The following is a 17316-nucleotide window of genomic DNA, read 5'->3' on the forward strand; positions in this document are numbered from 1 at the left end:
ATATGTGACTGTACAAATGTACTATTCTAATTTAACACTTTGAGTTAATATTCATTAATGTTTTTTTTGCACATTATTTTGTATAAATGAGCAAAACTTGACAAATGTTTGGTACAATTGTGTTTGGGGGATATTTTTATTGAGCTTACACACATTTAATTATAAAATACTAGCATGTGTTTCTCATTCAAAGATTATGTTGCTACTCAACTAGGAAAGGACTAATTAGCCTATCAATGTGTGATTATTCCACTATCCGTGACTTGCTTTCTATAGACACAGAAGGAAAATATGTTTGGGTTTTTATGCAAACAAATCCGATACGGAGCCTAGTCTTGTGAAAGTAGTTCCAAAAATTGCAAGAACAAGTCCTGTGATGAGAATAATAATGATGCTTATGATTTCATCATAATCAGCAGCATTTTCACCAGCAGAAGCATCAGCGGCTGTATGAGCATCATCATTATTATGTCAACATGGTCAAGGTGTTATGTTTATTTATCTTATGCAAATATACTGATGATGATGGTAATAAAAAGGAAGAGGAGAATGTTAATGATGGTCAAGAGTGAATGCTACACTTACTTGTATCTTGCAAATGTGGGTATCAAGTAGAATGTCATCGTTGTTGAGTTCACACATCTTCACTTCGTTTTTCTGCAATGTTTTAACATGTTTAATGACAGGTTTCGGTGGAAGTGGGGGTGGTGCTGTTAACTTCGATGAGCTTACGTTCTGCAAAAAAAGACAATACGCTATCGTGTATTTATGTTGCAATTGTCGTTCGATCGTTTGTTCATTCATATAGTAATGCTTCGATTCATTAATCTATTAATTCATGCATACTATTTAATGGACGATTACCCCTCACATCCTATCTGTGATTGTATATCATTTCACAAGTTTTCTTGACCGAAACACCATTATTATGTAAGCTCAACATCAGGCAGTTTCATATTGTTGTTAATTGGACGATAACTTATGTAGTTTAAATTCACGAAAATTCGTATGAGGTGCCATAACTAAAAATGCATTATGCAACGAATTCACATTATATAATTATACCGTATGTGCCTCATGTTGCAAAACGTATAAATATAACATTAACGTACACACGCCATATTTACGATGCAAACTACACAACAAACTTATTTTTATTTCAGAGAAATAATTGTAATTGGAGCAAACTTTAGAGTGTTTTACTTTAAATTTTCAATTATTACATAAGATAACTCTGAGCTTTACGGTTACATAAAAGTAAACATATAAAATATTTGTGCTACAATCAGTGCGATCCCACGTCGTGGGCGAGTTTGCCACAAGAAGCAAAGTGTAAACAATACATTACAGCAAATGTGAATATATTAGTATTGCGTTTTCAATCAATATTCTTTATATAATGTTCGAATGTCGTACATTTTCTACGTAGTTACACACATGTTCATGTTAAGCCGAAGTTAATTGAACATAATTATACACAAAACAACTGAAACAAGTCTTTAGAAATCAAATTTCGTAAAATGTACTTAATGTATTTATTTTGTAAGAAAAACGTTTAATGGCTGTACTTTTTTGATAGCGCTTTGAGCGAATGGGATTTATTTTTCAATATGTACGCATTACCTTAAGCAACCTCACCATCCTAGTACTGCAGAATCTTATAAAGAAAATGCGCAATACGAGAAGTTTTATAAAGCTAAACTAACAAACTATCTCCTACCGATAAACTGTGTGTGTCCTCGACCGCTTCATCGCTTCCCATGCATAGTTCTTGAAGTATGCCTATCTCTTGGATTTCGCTCTGCAGAAAAGTATGTACCTTAGAATTTACTTCAAAGGCAAATTGTACAACTCTATTTTGATAAAATGACTGCTTTACGATAGTACGCATGCCCTGTAATTCCTTCCTCAATATAACATATAATTGCCGTGGCTGCTTTTTCTGCGATAAGTCGCGGATAATAGATTTTTGTTCTTCAATTCTATCTTTAGTTTCCTTGCACGTTTGTTCAAGTTGTTTTAAACTTGCGTCGTTACTCTTGTGAATGCTTATACCTTTATGTTTTGCTTTTTCAACTAATTGGTCAAGCCGAGCGATAACGTCCTCCCTGCATGTTTCAACAGAGCTTATGTAAGCTTTTTTACACTCGTCGTTAGATTTTACGTTCGCATCTATGCGCTGTTCTATCATGCAAATTTCATCTTCAATGTCTCTTAGAGTGGAAAGCCATTCAACTTGGTCATCTTGTATTTCACTGGAGGACGTTGCCATCCTTTTCTAGAAAAGTAAAAGTAAAACGAGTATTTACTTATCTTACTGCAGTGCCTCAGTGTATAACCACACAATTTTTATTGAGACGATACACGTTCGAAAAAGTTTTGCTAAATAACATTCGCTACAGAAGACGTAATTTGGTGTTAGTTAAGCTCGATTGCAGCTAAAAGCTCAATTACACGTCTAAGGATTACTGTAACACTATCGACTACAATTTTTCTGTTGAACCGGTGCTTGATGTATTTGAGGAGACCCAATGACCAGAGATGGAATGGAATCCGGGATTCCGGGATTGCTATGCGGACACAATATTAACAACGCCACCGATACAAATGTTCCAATACCATTGATAACTCTTATTTCATATTTTTTTCTTAAGTATGATAAGTTCGATAAATGTTCAGCATGTATCCCAATTCATGATTTGACTTCATCTTTTAGTTTGCCGTAAATAGCCCAACCTGTAATATTAAGAAAACGTGTGTCCTTTAAATGGCGCGACACCATAAATGCTGCATGACAGATGTAAAGTATGGGAACAACTTGCAAATATTTTCTCTGTGAAGGATAACTTTTTGTCATATTCGATGTTGAAATGATATTGAAAAAATGCTTCGTTTGATTGATATTGTAAAAGAATATTCCAAATGTGTTTTGCATGCATGACACATAAATGTCGGACAAGCTTGATTCAAGCGTAACAGTGTGAATAATTTCTTTTAAAAACATTGGATTGTGATAACGGACAATTTTTAACGGGTTTGAGTTCATAGCCTGATATTGATAATGGTACATTTTCAGCCAACGTTCATTTATACTTCCCGATCGCTGAAATATAAGTCGTCCGTTTACACTCGGTATAGCATGCAACCACGTCAAATTTCCTTATTTGTCTTACAAGAATGACAGGATGCTCTAACTATGCTGCCTGTGCATCAGCATGGATGCTACACAAGTTGCTAACCTTAACAATATAACTCGTCTTCTTTTTTATTTTAGCATGCGTTGTGTCTAACCAATTCCGAAAATAGTGTTTTATTTCAGTTCATAATGCATAGTGTTAGTTGTAATGCTGTCGCTCTGGTCACTATGGCACATTTAATTCAAAGTACCATTTTCCTTTACTGTTTTTAATTTCAACGCCCTGTTGATACAGTTTATTAACAATTAGTCTAACCGGTTTCAACGACAATACATTTACATTGACAGTCCCATACAGAGAGACAGACAGACATGTGACCGCAAAATTTAGCATTGTTATATTAAAGTTCGTTATGTATGTATTGTTATGTAGTGTATAGACATTGGTCATTTGCAATAAAAACTAGCGAATGTTAACAAGATTTTGTTTCCTGTAGATTCTCGAATTTCATGACTACACAATATTATATTATATATTATTTCATGTGTTCTGTTATTCCATTTTTGAAACTGGTTAATCTATTGTAAATATCATGTTAATTTGAAAACCGCACGAACGCTGATGAATAACAAAGTTGTGCACTTGGCGTAGACGATTCATAAAGCATTATGGAATTTGTGAACATTTCAAATATGTAAAGACCACTGTCATTCGATAGTGAAAGATGATATCGATTACATAAACGTTTGCACCAGGATGGTAAGTTCAAAATTTTGGCCAAATACGACCGAAGAAGACCAAAAGGCAGTAACTTATAATTTGGCTAATAATATTTACTGTCATAAACATTTTCCTTTTTTTTGAGACGTTTGTCAATATTAAAAGTAACATGGCTTTTATGAATTATCTAAACGTGTTCTAAAAACATAAGCATCTATCAAATGTACTACCAATTGGGAAGATATGTGTTATTATTATCCATGTATATATTAAATAAAGCGCAATTTATTTCTTAGTTTATCGTAAAATCAATTATACACTAATTTAATGATATGTTTACGTTTTCATGCCATATGACTAAACAATTCAATCTCACTCATATACGCAATATTTCATACTACCGCTGTGTCTAAAAGGCCGTAAACTAAAAATCCATAACGTTGAAGCGTCTACACAGAACTGTTTTTCATTAAACATGTTGCGCATTAATCGAAGTTTAAAGTATATATATATTTACTTACGTAAGACCTAAATAGCATTAACTATGGTCCTTTGTTTTAAACTTTATTGTTTGTAAAAACACTTCACTGATAACAATAACAATAGCAGCGTGTCTTGTTTGAATAACACCTGTCATGTGATAACCATTCTTTTCATCGGAAACAAGGGCACATATTTCTCCAAGTCGCATTCATATTTAACTACACTTTGCGAAGTCATGTGAACGCTCAACAAAAACTCACAGCCATCATTCGGTTAGTTTAATCATTTGAACGAAGGTGTGCAAAAAAGCAATACGCAAATACGTGGCAGAAGGTAAGTAAGTAAGAATGAGTATATTTAAATCGGAACGCATGTCCTAAATACATTTCGCCCAAAAATAAACAATACATGTTTGAGTAAAAAATGTTGACTAATCATATCCTTACCCAATTTGGACATATTGGTATTGTTCAAACGTTAAGTTTGAACAATTACAATAAAATTTCGCGAGTATACACTGTAGACTATAGATGCTCATGCAAATAAAAGTCCAATACACCATATGCACACGTTAAAGTTAGCATCGTCTCAATATATCGATGCTCTACTTAAGATTAGGGCTTTTTCGATTTGATAAAAACACATTCAATACATGTGCATTTATATGTAGCAGTTCAAAAGAAGAATTTGTTAACGGTTCATTACACAAAAAACGTATGTATATGCCACATTTAACGCTCAAAAACATGTTCCAAATACATAATTTGTTTAAAAGTACTCACGAGTCAGTCTAGCGTTCCGATCCTTAGCAATGATGCGTGTACTACAATTTAACACTTTAAGTGTGAGACACTAATGAGTTGAAGGCTAAACAAGTCGCAGATAGTGAAAATACCGTGCACGATAGAAAGACATTTATACTCTGAGGAATATCTTGAAAGTTATATAAGATAAAGGTATGTAGAGCAAATGACACGAATGTGCTTAAAACAAAGGACATAATGTATTGTAATATATTAAAGTGCTATTTCCGCATGTTATTCTTTAGATTTATCGGTATATTTTCTCGAAATCTCAGAGAGGTATAACATCAAACTTAATAGATAGGTATTTCTGTTTGAGTGGATACGCAGTGCGCAAGACCATAAAGCCTTATTCGAATATGTATAGAGCTTCTGCCCTTTCTTAAGTTTTGTAATTTAATTATGTGCGGATCAAGGTACAATAACTATAACTCTTGCTTACAAGAAGTGCCAGATATATAGCTCTTCGCAACTCATATGGCAACTATCATTTAGTGAATTACAGATGCTAAGCATAATTCATTTGATGAAGATATTATTATTTGTACACATTGATGAAGGGCAATTATTTTGAGGTTAATGCCCTTTGCTATTTTTTGGATGACCGCATCCCGTCTGTAGAGTATTAAAATGTGTGCAGTAGTTTGTAGTTTTTTGCATTGTTATGTGGCTACATTCATTCGGAAGCTAGGACGCAGCTTACATGAGACTTTATTTATTGATAGAAAACAGTTGTTTTAGTCAACACGACATACACGTTAACGTCTTACGTGATCATTTATGTGACGTCATAACAATTCAAGCTGCATGACCAAATGCGTCTGGAAATTTGACATCAACTAATCATCTCATCAGATTGGATAGTCGACCGATTACGTCACAATTTAATTGCATGAAACGTCATGACATTAGACGACCAATAAATAAACTTCAGGCAAGCTATGGCGGTTTATGTGCTCAGTATAAACATATTTAAAATAAATATATGTTTAAATTAACATGTTTAAACCACGAACCAGTTAGGCTAATACTAAACAAAACATTTGTAGAATTCAGATAACTGTATACATGTTAAGTTTCCCAGTTGAATCAGATGTAGCGAAACAGCATAACATTATTTAATATATAAAAATAGTAATTTCAAATGTTATTTAATTTGTCGAGGAAGCTTTTGTTATAAGAAATACGATTGATTCTGCCCGCCCGCATGTCCGTCCGCCCGTAAAATACAAACATCCAATCCTAATGTTGTGCTTGTGTTAGTATTTATAAGGAAATAAAGTGTTAAGTGTAACGAGGGTTTATTGATGTTGCTGATATGAAGATGATGATAATTATGAGGAGGAGTTAATAGTATTCTGATAAAAGAGAACAATACATTTACTAATGGCTATGAGATCAGATCATATATGACTGATGCAAGCGCTAAATGCTTTATCGAAAACTAACAAAATAATTTGATGCATTTACCATCAACAATAATATTCGCAACTGCTCTGGTCATTCAGTAGAGCTAGTCCGTTTACTATCAATTCATAACAATGGGCGTATTAATTGACACCTAATACAATTGGTTGGTTAGTACCACCTCTTAACAAGTATAGTTAATGATATGTGATTAACAGCGCCCACCTTCTATTAATTGAAACTTGAAACTTGCTAATTTGATGAAACGCCTTTTTATATTATTATATTCAATGGCGTTGTACAAAACATGTATATGCACATAAAATTGATAAAACATAAGAGTGATTGATACTATTATGAAGCATTCATTAAAGGGTTAATAATCTAAAATTTTGTGATATAAATAAAAATGCTTCAAGACACTTAAGTAATAAAACACTGTCAGCTACAATATTAAAAACACAGTAAAAGTAAAATATTATGTAATAAATTGATATAACTAGGGTTAAGACAATAATTGAAATGATATTATGAGCAAATATTTGGGATCATAAAGACACTGTTTTTTCATTAACTGAAAGGATACGGGAAATGATATTTCTGCAATCTGGCTGTCGGATTCCGCAGCTACCGGTCACCTATCACCCTTACGGACTCTTCTTTTTGGTTTTAACCTTATTTGAACTACTGTGACTGCAAGTCACAAAAAGACTGATCAAGTGTTACTACAAAACACAACTTGAAGGTTAAAAGTACAGTGTGACCATAAGACTATTGCTACCTCTCCACACCCACGTCGGAAAACAACCGAACATATTTGATTTTTTTTTGTTTTTACCAAAATGTGGATTTCTACGAATTCACTTCTTCAGGAAGTGTCTTTTTTAGAAACTCCACGAAGTATCATGCCAACGAATACAAATAATTGTCCAGTATTATTTGTGGGCATGAAACTTTGTTGTCAACGATTATTTTAACTGAATAACCACATTGAGCTTTTAATGTGAAACATCTACCGTATGTGTGTGTATTTCGTAGTTAATAAGATACTTCCGCGCCTAAGGCTGCATTAAGAATTTTATAAAATGCTACTGTCCGATAAGTATGACCCTTTAGTATAAGGGGCCCTACCTGGCGCCCAAAAAATTAGAGTCTGAAAATATATATTTGTCCGAAAACTTAAAGTAATCACGGTATAGCTGTACACTGCACCTGCACAATGGGAAACGACATTTAGCCTGTGCATGGGCCAATCTATGATTGTGTCAAAAAAAAATTGTCATCGTTTTATCGTTGTTGATTGATCAATACAAGTGGATGGCATGTTGAAGCTTTTATTATTTAATAAGTTTTATATTTGGTAATTTAGAGATCCGTGCCCTTTGTTTTTAACGATTAACAACACTAAATCCAAAATCGCTTAAAATTTATATGTGAAAGCGTTAACTAATATACACATATGTAAATCACTTACAACACAAACTCATAAAATGCACAATTGGTTGCGATCTGTAGATGTTCCGATATTGTTTACTTCAGTATAAACTTTACTTTGATGTATTGATTGTCTGCATTGCTGTTTTATACTTTTAAATGACGAGCCCGTATATTAAAATTGAAGACCCTTATCCGGCTATAAACAGCAAAAAAATGCTATAAAAAGTGTTTTTGCAGCATTTAAACCCAAGGGCGGCTGTTGCTGTATTGGCAACAATATAAACAAACTCTCAAACGAGGGGATTCAAATTTGGAAATATATATCGAAAAGGTAAGATATAGACAATGTACACACGTATTGTTATTTACTGTCGTTTTATGGAAACAGTTCAAATGACAATCTGTATATATAATTCAGTTAATCAATTATATATCATAATAGCATTTAATGAAATTTGACAAAATAAGAATATTTTTATAAATAATTTTAAATGAAATTTTGCGCATTTGATGCCTATTTTCCGCGCGTTGTCTGCGCTAAATACACAAGTACTCTAGTATAAGTTTCCTTACATGTTACAACTTGTACCCCTTTTTGTGTTGGTTTTCAGAACGGCCATTTCTACATCATTCTGCGGGATTTCATTATTGAGAAGCAAAAGGCAGAGAGCCAGCATGGGAGCAATTAAGCAAGTAGAATGTTTTGTAACGATTTTTTAATTGATGTCGTTGTAATTGTTTATGGGTATATAATTATGTCCCCTTTTTATTTAAAGTGGTAACCACGGCGACATCGTTCCAGCTACTGTTTATCGAACCCGCGGGAACAATTTTTTAATTGATAGCAACTGTAACAGTTTTGGGACGAAGTAGCTTCTCGTAGAAGTCGTGGTTGCGACACAACTAGCCCACCATAATGCACGTTGTAAAGCTCGTGTTTATTAATGCCTTACTAAGTTGATCACGCTAATTATCAAACCGATAAAACGAGTTACACAATCGTGATAACAACATAAATACAAAAAATGCACATGTCACATCTGTTCCGCCGATGGTTTATGGTGATAGTGTTTTTTTATTTAACTTAAAATCTTGCACCTGCTCATGGTGTTTTTGTAATTTGTTATTTTAGAGAACAATCAAGTTGTGAGTCGAAGTTAGATAATACCTTTGTCTACAATGAAGAACTCACAGACACGATTATCTCTCTTGCTGTCGATGTTCTTGGTGAGTTATTTGCAATTATCAGTGTCTTGTTGACTCTGCATTAATGTGCCTGTGGCTACGCTTTGAAGGTATGCAAGAACAGCGAAAACTAAAGTTGTAAATATTATGTAGGGAATATGACACTTACAATAATGGTCTTATGTTAAATGAAATGGAAAGAAAATGCCTGTTTAAGCGTTAAGCATGTTTTATAGTGTCCTTACCCAGCACAGAGGAAAGTGTTGCTCAATCAAACAGTATTTCTTTTTTGCACACCAGGTCTTCCCCGCGAACCCCTTTTGGAGATGCTGGGGGAATATTACTTGACCTACTTACAGAAACGCGGGTATGACGAAATGCTGCGATATCTTGAATTCTCTAGAATTCCTTCAAAATCTGGATTCCTTGCACGCGTTCCAATAGATGGATTTCCCGGATGCTGTTGCGCCATCTTTCCGGAGCGATGAAGATTCTTCGACCGACAGAATGATCCTGCATTTTGTACTCAAAGCGTTCGGGTCTGCATTCTGTGGTGAAAGGTACTTATGCGCGTACATTGTGAAATAATTCTGCTTATTTAACTTTTTATGTAACACAGCTTGGCTTAATTAAGGAAGGCTAAACTTAAAAAATAAACCAACTACAACTGTATTTGTATTGTCTCCTTATTATATCAGCATCAATACAATGCGAGATTGCAGTGGTGTAATGGATATGGTGTCCGCCTAGCGATCGGTATGTCACGGGTTCGATCCCCACTGTGAGCGCGTTCTTTAGATTTCCCCCATAGACAACATGTACTCGTTCTAGTCACAGGAAACTGACTCGATAGCGTTTCAATTAATTCGCAGGCTTTCTATGCAGTCGAGCGAAATAGATAGGATTTAACTATGGCCTTACCTTTTAATAATTTGAAATTATTTTGCAACCTACTATATCGAAGTTCTACAATTACCAGCTTAATTGTACATCTTATTTCTCCAATACAATTGTTTTGAGTAATCCGCTTAAGATGAAACATTATATATTTTATAGGGTTACGTAGACATTATTTCCACTTAATATTAATACGTTTTAATAGAATCCATATAATCATTGTTTCGATAAATTAAGTAACAGTTTAACACGTGAAACGTTTTCTGGGAAAGAACACGTGGCTTAATGCATGTGCTTAAATTGTCTCCCTAAATAAGCCTTTGCTTTTTGCACACGCTTATCAGGGACGACTATTTCAGCCGGAACTAAATTTTTGTTTAGAAGACACTTCCTTTAAACGAAAAATACAATACAACGGACTGCGCTGGCTTATGATACCCGTATTGATTAAACCCTGTTCTCCTGAGCGTGGCTACAAAATATAATTATGTTTAAATGTCAAACAGTATAAATACCGACGATTGATCCGTTTAAAGTCACATTGGTGAATTTTTTTAAAGGCATGGTTGTTGAAGCGGCAGAGAAGCTCTACACAATGCAGCAACAGATGGACCCCTTCTGCATTAAGACCATCGAGGTCGCAGATGACAACAGAACACGTGAACACGTGACATTCTGCATGATCACCAAGCAGATTAAGGTTGGAAAAAATGTTGTATGAGCATCTTTCTGGAAAAACTGGGCTTAATGCATTTGTTTAAATTGTCATCCCAGATTAGCCTTTGCAATCTGTTAAGGCTATTCAGGGCTGACACTTTCCGTGTGTATAGATTTGTTCGTTTCAACGAAGTCTTTTCTTAGATTAAATCCAGTTTAAGCGGAAAGTTTCGTTCCTGATTAATCTGTGCGGACTACACACGCTTATCTTGGACGACACTTAAGACACATGTATTGTATGTTTTTCCAGAACGAGGATCCCATGAATTAAATTCAATATTTCGAGTAATATAACGATGGCGCACGTGACAAAATAATAGAAATGTCCTTACATTGCTTGTCTTTTCGGATTGTTTTGATATTTGAAGATCTTCCTTCTACATTACTATATGTGATTACGGCTAAAAACTAGAAACCCTACTTGTGGTTAAGAAAACAGACATCCAAACGTTTTCACGGTAAGTTTTATGCGCATTTTATATTTAACCATTCAAAATCAAAATACAAAGAAAATCGCGTGTACTTTCCGTTATACCAACTGCTTTCACCTTTCCTACACCAATATTGAGCGTTTCATCTGCTGTCCGTTCGTGCTGGAGTTGAGAAAGGAAAATATGAAGCGAGAATGGGTTGACCGACTTTCATTGCAATTAAAAGGGGATGTAAAGAGGCTTATACTTTTTACGATTAATGGTATCGATATTCCGCAGTGACATCCATGGATTTTCCTACATGGAAATCATAAAATATATTAAGCTTTACAATATTGCACCGAAATTAAAATGGAAATATAAAATCAATTGACAACACGATTTTCGTCAATTATTTTACACTGTATTTAACAGTTAAATAATACTACGACTTTTGTTCGCTCTACCTCCCGTTCAAGTAGTGCACCATTCAATTATTTTTAATTGAATGCTCTTAATTATATTTTTCCTATTATTTACTTGTATTTTTGCAACGTATAACCACGTTTCCTATTATTCAATAAGTGAAGCGTATTCCATTACTTTTATGTGAGTCGCGCTATGGGTAAACGAAGCTTTATGTTCGTAAAGTATCGGCCCAGAAAAGCCTATGCAGTACGGGAGACCATTCCCGCTTTTACGGAATCGTTCGTTTAAAAAAAGGTTTAAATTTAAGTCCATTTTTGACGACACGCGTCGTTCATGATGAGCCTATGCAGTTTTCACAAGTTTATTTTGGTCGACGTTTTAGAAACATGCATTTAGCCCTGTTTTCCTGTGCGCGGCTCAATTTTTATTTTCCAACTCAGGCCAGATGTTCCTGCTAAGAGATATAGAGAATAACAGGTTACTGTCCCATCGTTTTGTAATTTATCAGGCAAGGCTTAGAATAATATAACGGCGAGGCTTGCCGAGCCTGATATATTACAAAACGATGGGACAGTAACCTGTTTTTCTATTTATCATACCACATTTCCCTAAAAATCTGCAAAACAATCCATTTATTATATTTAAAATGTACGGATCCCCGCTGATTTCGCTGATCCGGCTTTTACACGTTTACATATATGTAGCAACGGCGTTCGAAAAGATGACACGAATAATCGCTTATTTTAAACATCGTATAGAGAAAACAGTTGTTTAAACTACGAAGGGAAATAGTACACCCGCTTTAAGTATAAACGTCTTGAATTGGAGATCAGGAATGGACTGCAGCGACAAATTTAATCGAAGAACACACTGTACCGAATAGTTTGGAGACGCCATTTTGGAGATGTGTATTGAAATTGACATTTTGATGATGGTGTCAATATTGATATGAGCGTGTTTAATCGTTTGTTTAAATAGTTGAGGATTAGCATACAGTTATCATTTGTCTTGACTTTCTGTGCAACACTTGAGAGTGCAATTACTATATCGATATTTAAGATGTATTGTCCCATTGATGACGTCATTTAACTTCTGTAGTGCGGGCTGTGATTTAAAAAAAAAACGTTTTTGTGATTTATGACTGAAACTAGAATAAAATATGTACGTTCTTGGTATCAAATTGTTTGTTTTGTTGAACCTGATTCATGTTGATAGAAATTGTCGACTTGATTGCATATCCCACGTAACTCCAAACATTGATTGATATAAGAACTTCCTGTTGACCATGATATAAAAAACATATCAGGCAACGTTATATCAGGCAGATATCAAGGCGGTGGTATGATAAAGTGGGTTTTTCGTGTACATCGCGTCTCCTATCGCCCACTGCTGGAGCGACTTAGAGCACCGGATGTTGAAACTCTCGGACATTCCCGTCTGGGATGTCACGCGAGACTTTCTCGTGGCCGACCTCGAGTACAGGTGACCGAATTAAGTTTGGTATATGTATTGTTGTCATTGGCAATCATAGACTTTATTCTCGAAACATTATTTATGTATTTGAAAGGCAGCATAAAATAGGACTCGCTAAAAAACAATGCAAGAAATAGTATTGGATACATGATTGAAACGAGATACCAGCGCATAAGGAAGGGAATATCCGCCACTACCTGCATGCTCTTATATGACATTTTTTTTAAATACAGAACACGTATGCTGTTAAATGACATTCTTATTTTAACTGCCGGCATATGCTTTCTGATACATGGCAGTTGCATTTTTCCAAGGTACATTTGCTGTGCAAATATTTCATCTTCTTTGCCCTCATATTGATAAGTATGGAAGGAAACGTTCGCCAGTCCCTCCATGTTGCTAAATGACATTTGCATATTGCTTAATGACAAATGCTTAACGAATATTGCTTAATTACAAATCCTTGTTGACATATTATACAATTGCATTTTGGTTTATTACAAATGCTATTTGTATTGTGATATTCTTAATTTTTTTTACTATTAAACCACGAGTTATTTTTGGCGAAACAGCTCTGTCTGTGCGAGTCAGTAAAACGACAGAAACAGGCTAGTTGCGTATGCAAATCGATGCATGGTTAAAACGTTTAATTGTTAGAACTTTCGTTTATCCGTCTTTGCGTTTCAGTCACAAAGAACGTTAATTATTAACACAGCTGCGCACTCTAGTCAATGGATATTTTGTCGACTTTGCGCAGTTAAATAATTTAAAGATCTGCACGTCATTTTCATTTTTCATATATCTAAGAAATCATTTTAAGATACTTGTTCACAGCTTTTCGTTGTTTAGAAAAATCTCATTTAATTAGTATTCATAAAAATCTATACTGTTAACCCGCGATTCGAACCCGGGTCCTCTGGACGCAAAAGCAAGATATTTACCACTGCGCGAAGCACTCTGTTATAAATCATTGCGAATGATAGATGTATGTTATTTATACTCGTTATTTACAAATTAGCGAGGAAACGCTTTATTATTTTACCGATTTCGAATGATGAGTATCCATTAATGGAGAAATATTTTTTTTAGCCAGGAACGTTATTTCGCCTGTTTATATTTTTTAAATACATTCTTGTTGGAATCTATGACACTTTTTGGTGTGAAAATCGTCATTTTGCCAAACGGTGAACAAGTCCATCTAACTCCACAAAGTAAAACATATCCGACTACCCGGTTTCAATTCACACTCCTGACGCATGTGAGTTGTGTTAGTGGTCGTAATACCTGGAGAGCGGTTTCCTCCGGGTACTCCGCCCCCCCCCCCACGCCTCACACACACACCCGCCCAAACATGAACAATACTATATAAAAAATAAATCACTTAAATTAAATATCCAAAAAGTTCAGCTATATTTTAAAATTCGTCCAAACTTTCGTGCATCTAGTTTCATAATAAGATCAGAGATATTACGAAAATATATTTATTAATACTTAACATAATTTAATTTGGATGACAAATAGGAGCATTGTACAAATTAAATAATCAATAATTTAAAATTGCACCAAATATGAAGTGCATTACAATTATTTATTTTAAAAAATCTATTGTTTATTACAATATTATGAAAATATATATTTTGAAAATTTATATTTTATTATATTGTTAATGTTAAGTGATTATAATCAAGTTTTATTTAAATGCGTGACCGTTGACAAATGTACAGATACTTTTTTTGGAATTGCATCTATGTAACGCAGAACACAAGGAATGTCTAAGAATGTAGTAGTTTGTAGTTTCATATTTTATTAAAAATAAACATAGTACATACATATATATAATAGTTATTATATACAATTTCAAATCAAACACTACTACACAGCCATGCAAATGGCTTACGAGTCACTAATTAGACATGGAAAAGTGTAGCCGTCTAATGTCTGTTAAAGAATATATATTAAAATAATCACTGATTTGATATATGATATAGCATTAATAAGTGTCATGAACATTTTGTATAATAGCAATTATTAAGTCATATCGTCACACACAGTATACTTTCTCGTTTAAAATAGTAATAGTTTATAAATAAAGCAAATTTATATATTACTCGTTTGTCCGTCATTAAGCATTTGAGTCACTATAATCCATACGAATCAGGTCTGGTTTTATCGTTATGAAGGAGTTGTAAAACATAAGTATGATAATGTATTTTTTCACTTTTGTATGTTACATGTTTTAGACAGTTTGAAGCATTTTGTTTAAATCGCCATCTGTCAGGGGAAACGTATTGAGAACCGTTTTTAGAGAGCAAAATTTGAAGTTGTGCTAAAACAACTTAGACAAATAAAATAAACGGTTTCAAAACAAAAACGAAAACGCAAGCCTGTAGTAATTTCTCAGTTCAAGTGTCCACAAAGTAGTCTTATAAAAAACCACGAAATTCCTTCCCACGAATATACATGATAAACCATAATAAGTAATCGATACGCTCTTTTCAACGTATAATGTAGTCGCAATGTCGTTACACAGGAAGTATATCGAAAAAAACGTGCGCGCCAGTCTGACCGGCTCGGAAATCCCCACCCGCCGTGCGTCCGCTTAGTCGCGGCGCGGGAGTCTAGGGGAGGATTCGGCGCTCCGGGACCGGATATTCCGGTTGCAGCGAGAGCTTGACAATGAGCGCCGGCGTTGCGAGGCCCTCTATCGGGCCTTCCTTCACAGAGACGCAGTCGATCTGTTGAATCGAGACATGGTGCCAAATGGAGGTACACACGATTTTTATCTTGTCTGGTCTTATCTTGTCGTGGATCATTAACCGATGCTTTAATAACCTGCATTTATGAGTACATGTTTTAAGAGTGTGTGGCACTTCTACCCTTATGTGCATAAATTAGTGACCAAAGGATCGTTAAAGTCGCGTTGTGTATTTTTTTTGTTTTGACTTAAATATCCCAGGCTCGTTAACTACTCATCAGTTTGCAAAATAAGGTAACACGCCTTTTTGTAGAATATATTAACTTTTTATTCTTGGTTAAATGTTTGTAAATGTATATTATTCTTATTAAATAATTGAAACAAACTAGAAGACAAGAAATAAACGAGATACTCCAACACAAATATAATCCGTCCAGAAAGTATATGTCCGTCTGTCCTGCACAATCCCGTGAAGCCGTTAAATTGGGATGTTTACTGTGCAAGTTCGCTATCAAAGTGGCTCGCAATTTGTTAAAAATACCCCGCTTTTATACTAATGCTTATATAAATGCATATATAAACGGTCATGTTCTAGAAAAATGTGATGACTCAGCAAGTAAACAAAACTCTCCATCAACCTGTCAAATTGTTTTTTTCTAGTGGCATTTTTGTTTTTTCTAGAAGCATTTTTGTATCTTAACGCCAGTCAACAGCAGTTCGTGGCCGGTTCAACACCAGCCTGACCGCCAAGAGCATCATCTTATGATAGTTCGAGCCCTACATGTATAGAGCATCCCATCGTATGACTGTTCGAACCCTACATGTATGATTGTTCGAATTGAGTTTAGTCAGTTTACTAGGACAAAAGTGTTACAAGTGTTTATTAGATAAACTTATCTTGCAGATGCGTTCAACACACACCTTTAAAATGGATAACAAAGGTGTTACTTGTCATATAAAAATCCTTATTATCCCACTTTTACAGCGAATTCGGTTGATTAAAGCCGTATTTATTAAATTTCATTTATAATCAACGGAAATGCTATAATCAACTGCAAAAAATGACGACATCAACTGCCGAACCGGGACTACTTTTTCCCATGCACCTCGTCACCTTTATTTGCCAAGTGCATCAATAATAAAACAATCTCAAATGTTTGTCAATCTAAATGACCTTAAAACAAAGAAAAGTAGTAAACAAACGTGTTTGTTGTCATTCATTGTCATTAAACCTCTAGTATTAGGTAAATTTAACACTATGTTGCAAATATGTTCTGTTGTTGTTGCTCCCCTTTGAAGAAGTCAGTTCGAGTTGCTCCCCTTTGACCATAAAAAACAATCGTCTGGATCAAGAAATACCTGGCAATACTCACAAATGACACTGCATCCCAGTGGTTCTTGCGTCAATAATTGGGTGTCAACTAGCTAGGTCAGATGCTGAAGGCCATGGCAAAAGAAGCCGTCTTTCCCGAGCACAAGAGAATAACGAACCACTCAGTTCGCAAATTCCTGGTCCAAAACTT

At 34.7% G+C, this 17316-nt stretch overlaps 1 protein-coding gene across 4 annotated transcripts in view; it reads right to left on the reverse strand.

Moving 5' to 3' along the window:
• The window catches only part of LOC127836555 (tyrosine-protein kinase Fer-like), a 292136-nt gene that overhangs the window by 16094 nt on the left and 258726 nt on the right, over positions 1-17316 (reverse strand). For 2 of the 4 annotated variants that reach the window (XM_052363210.1, XM_052363211.1), the window contains exons 2-3: positions 1721-2278; positions 586-735 (exon numbers count right to left, since the gene is read on the reverse strand). In XM_052363210.1, coding sequence (XP_052219170.1) covers positions 586-735; positions 1721-2272 — 702 coding nt within the window. In that variant the 5' untranslated portion in view covers positions 2273-2278. Of the gene's footprint in view, positions 1-585; positions 736-1720; positions 2279-5122; positions 5233-17316 lie in introns of those variants that run through there. The other 2 variants (XM_052363209.1, XM_052363212.1) reach the window with 2 other exon arrangements.

The sequence above is a fragment of the Dreissena polymorpha genome, chromosome 6 (assembly GCF_020536995.1).
Source record: "Dreissena polymorpha isolate Duluth1 chromosome 6, UMN_Dpol_1.0, whole genome shotgun sequence".
Lineage (NCBI taxonomy): Eukaryota > Metazoa > Mollusca > Bivalvia > Myida > Dreissenidae > Dreissena > Dreissena polymorpha.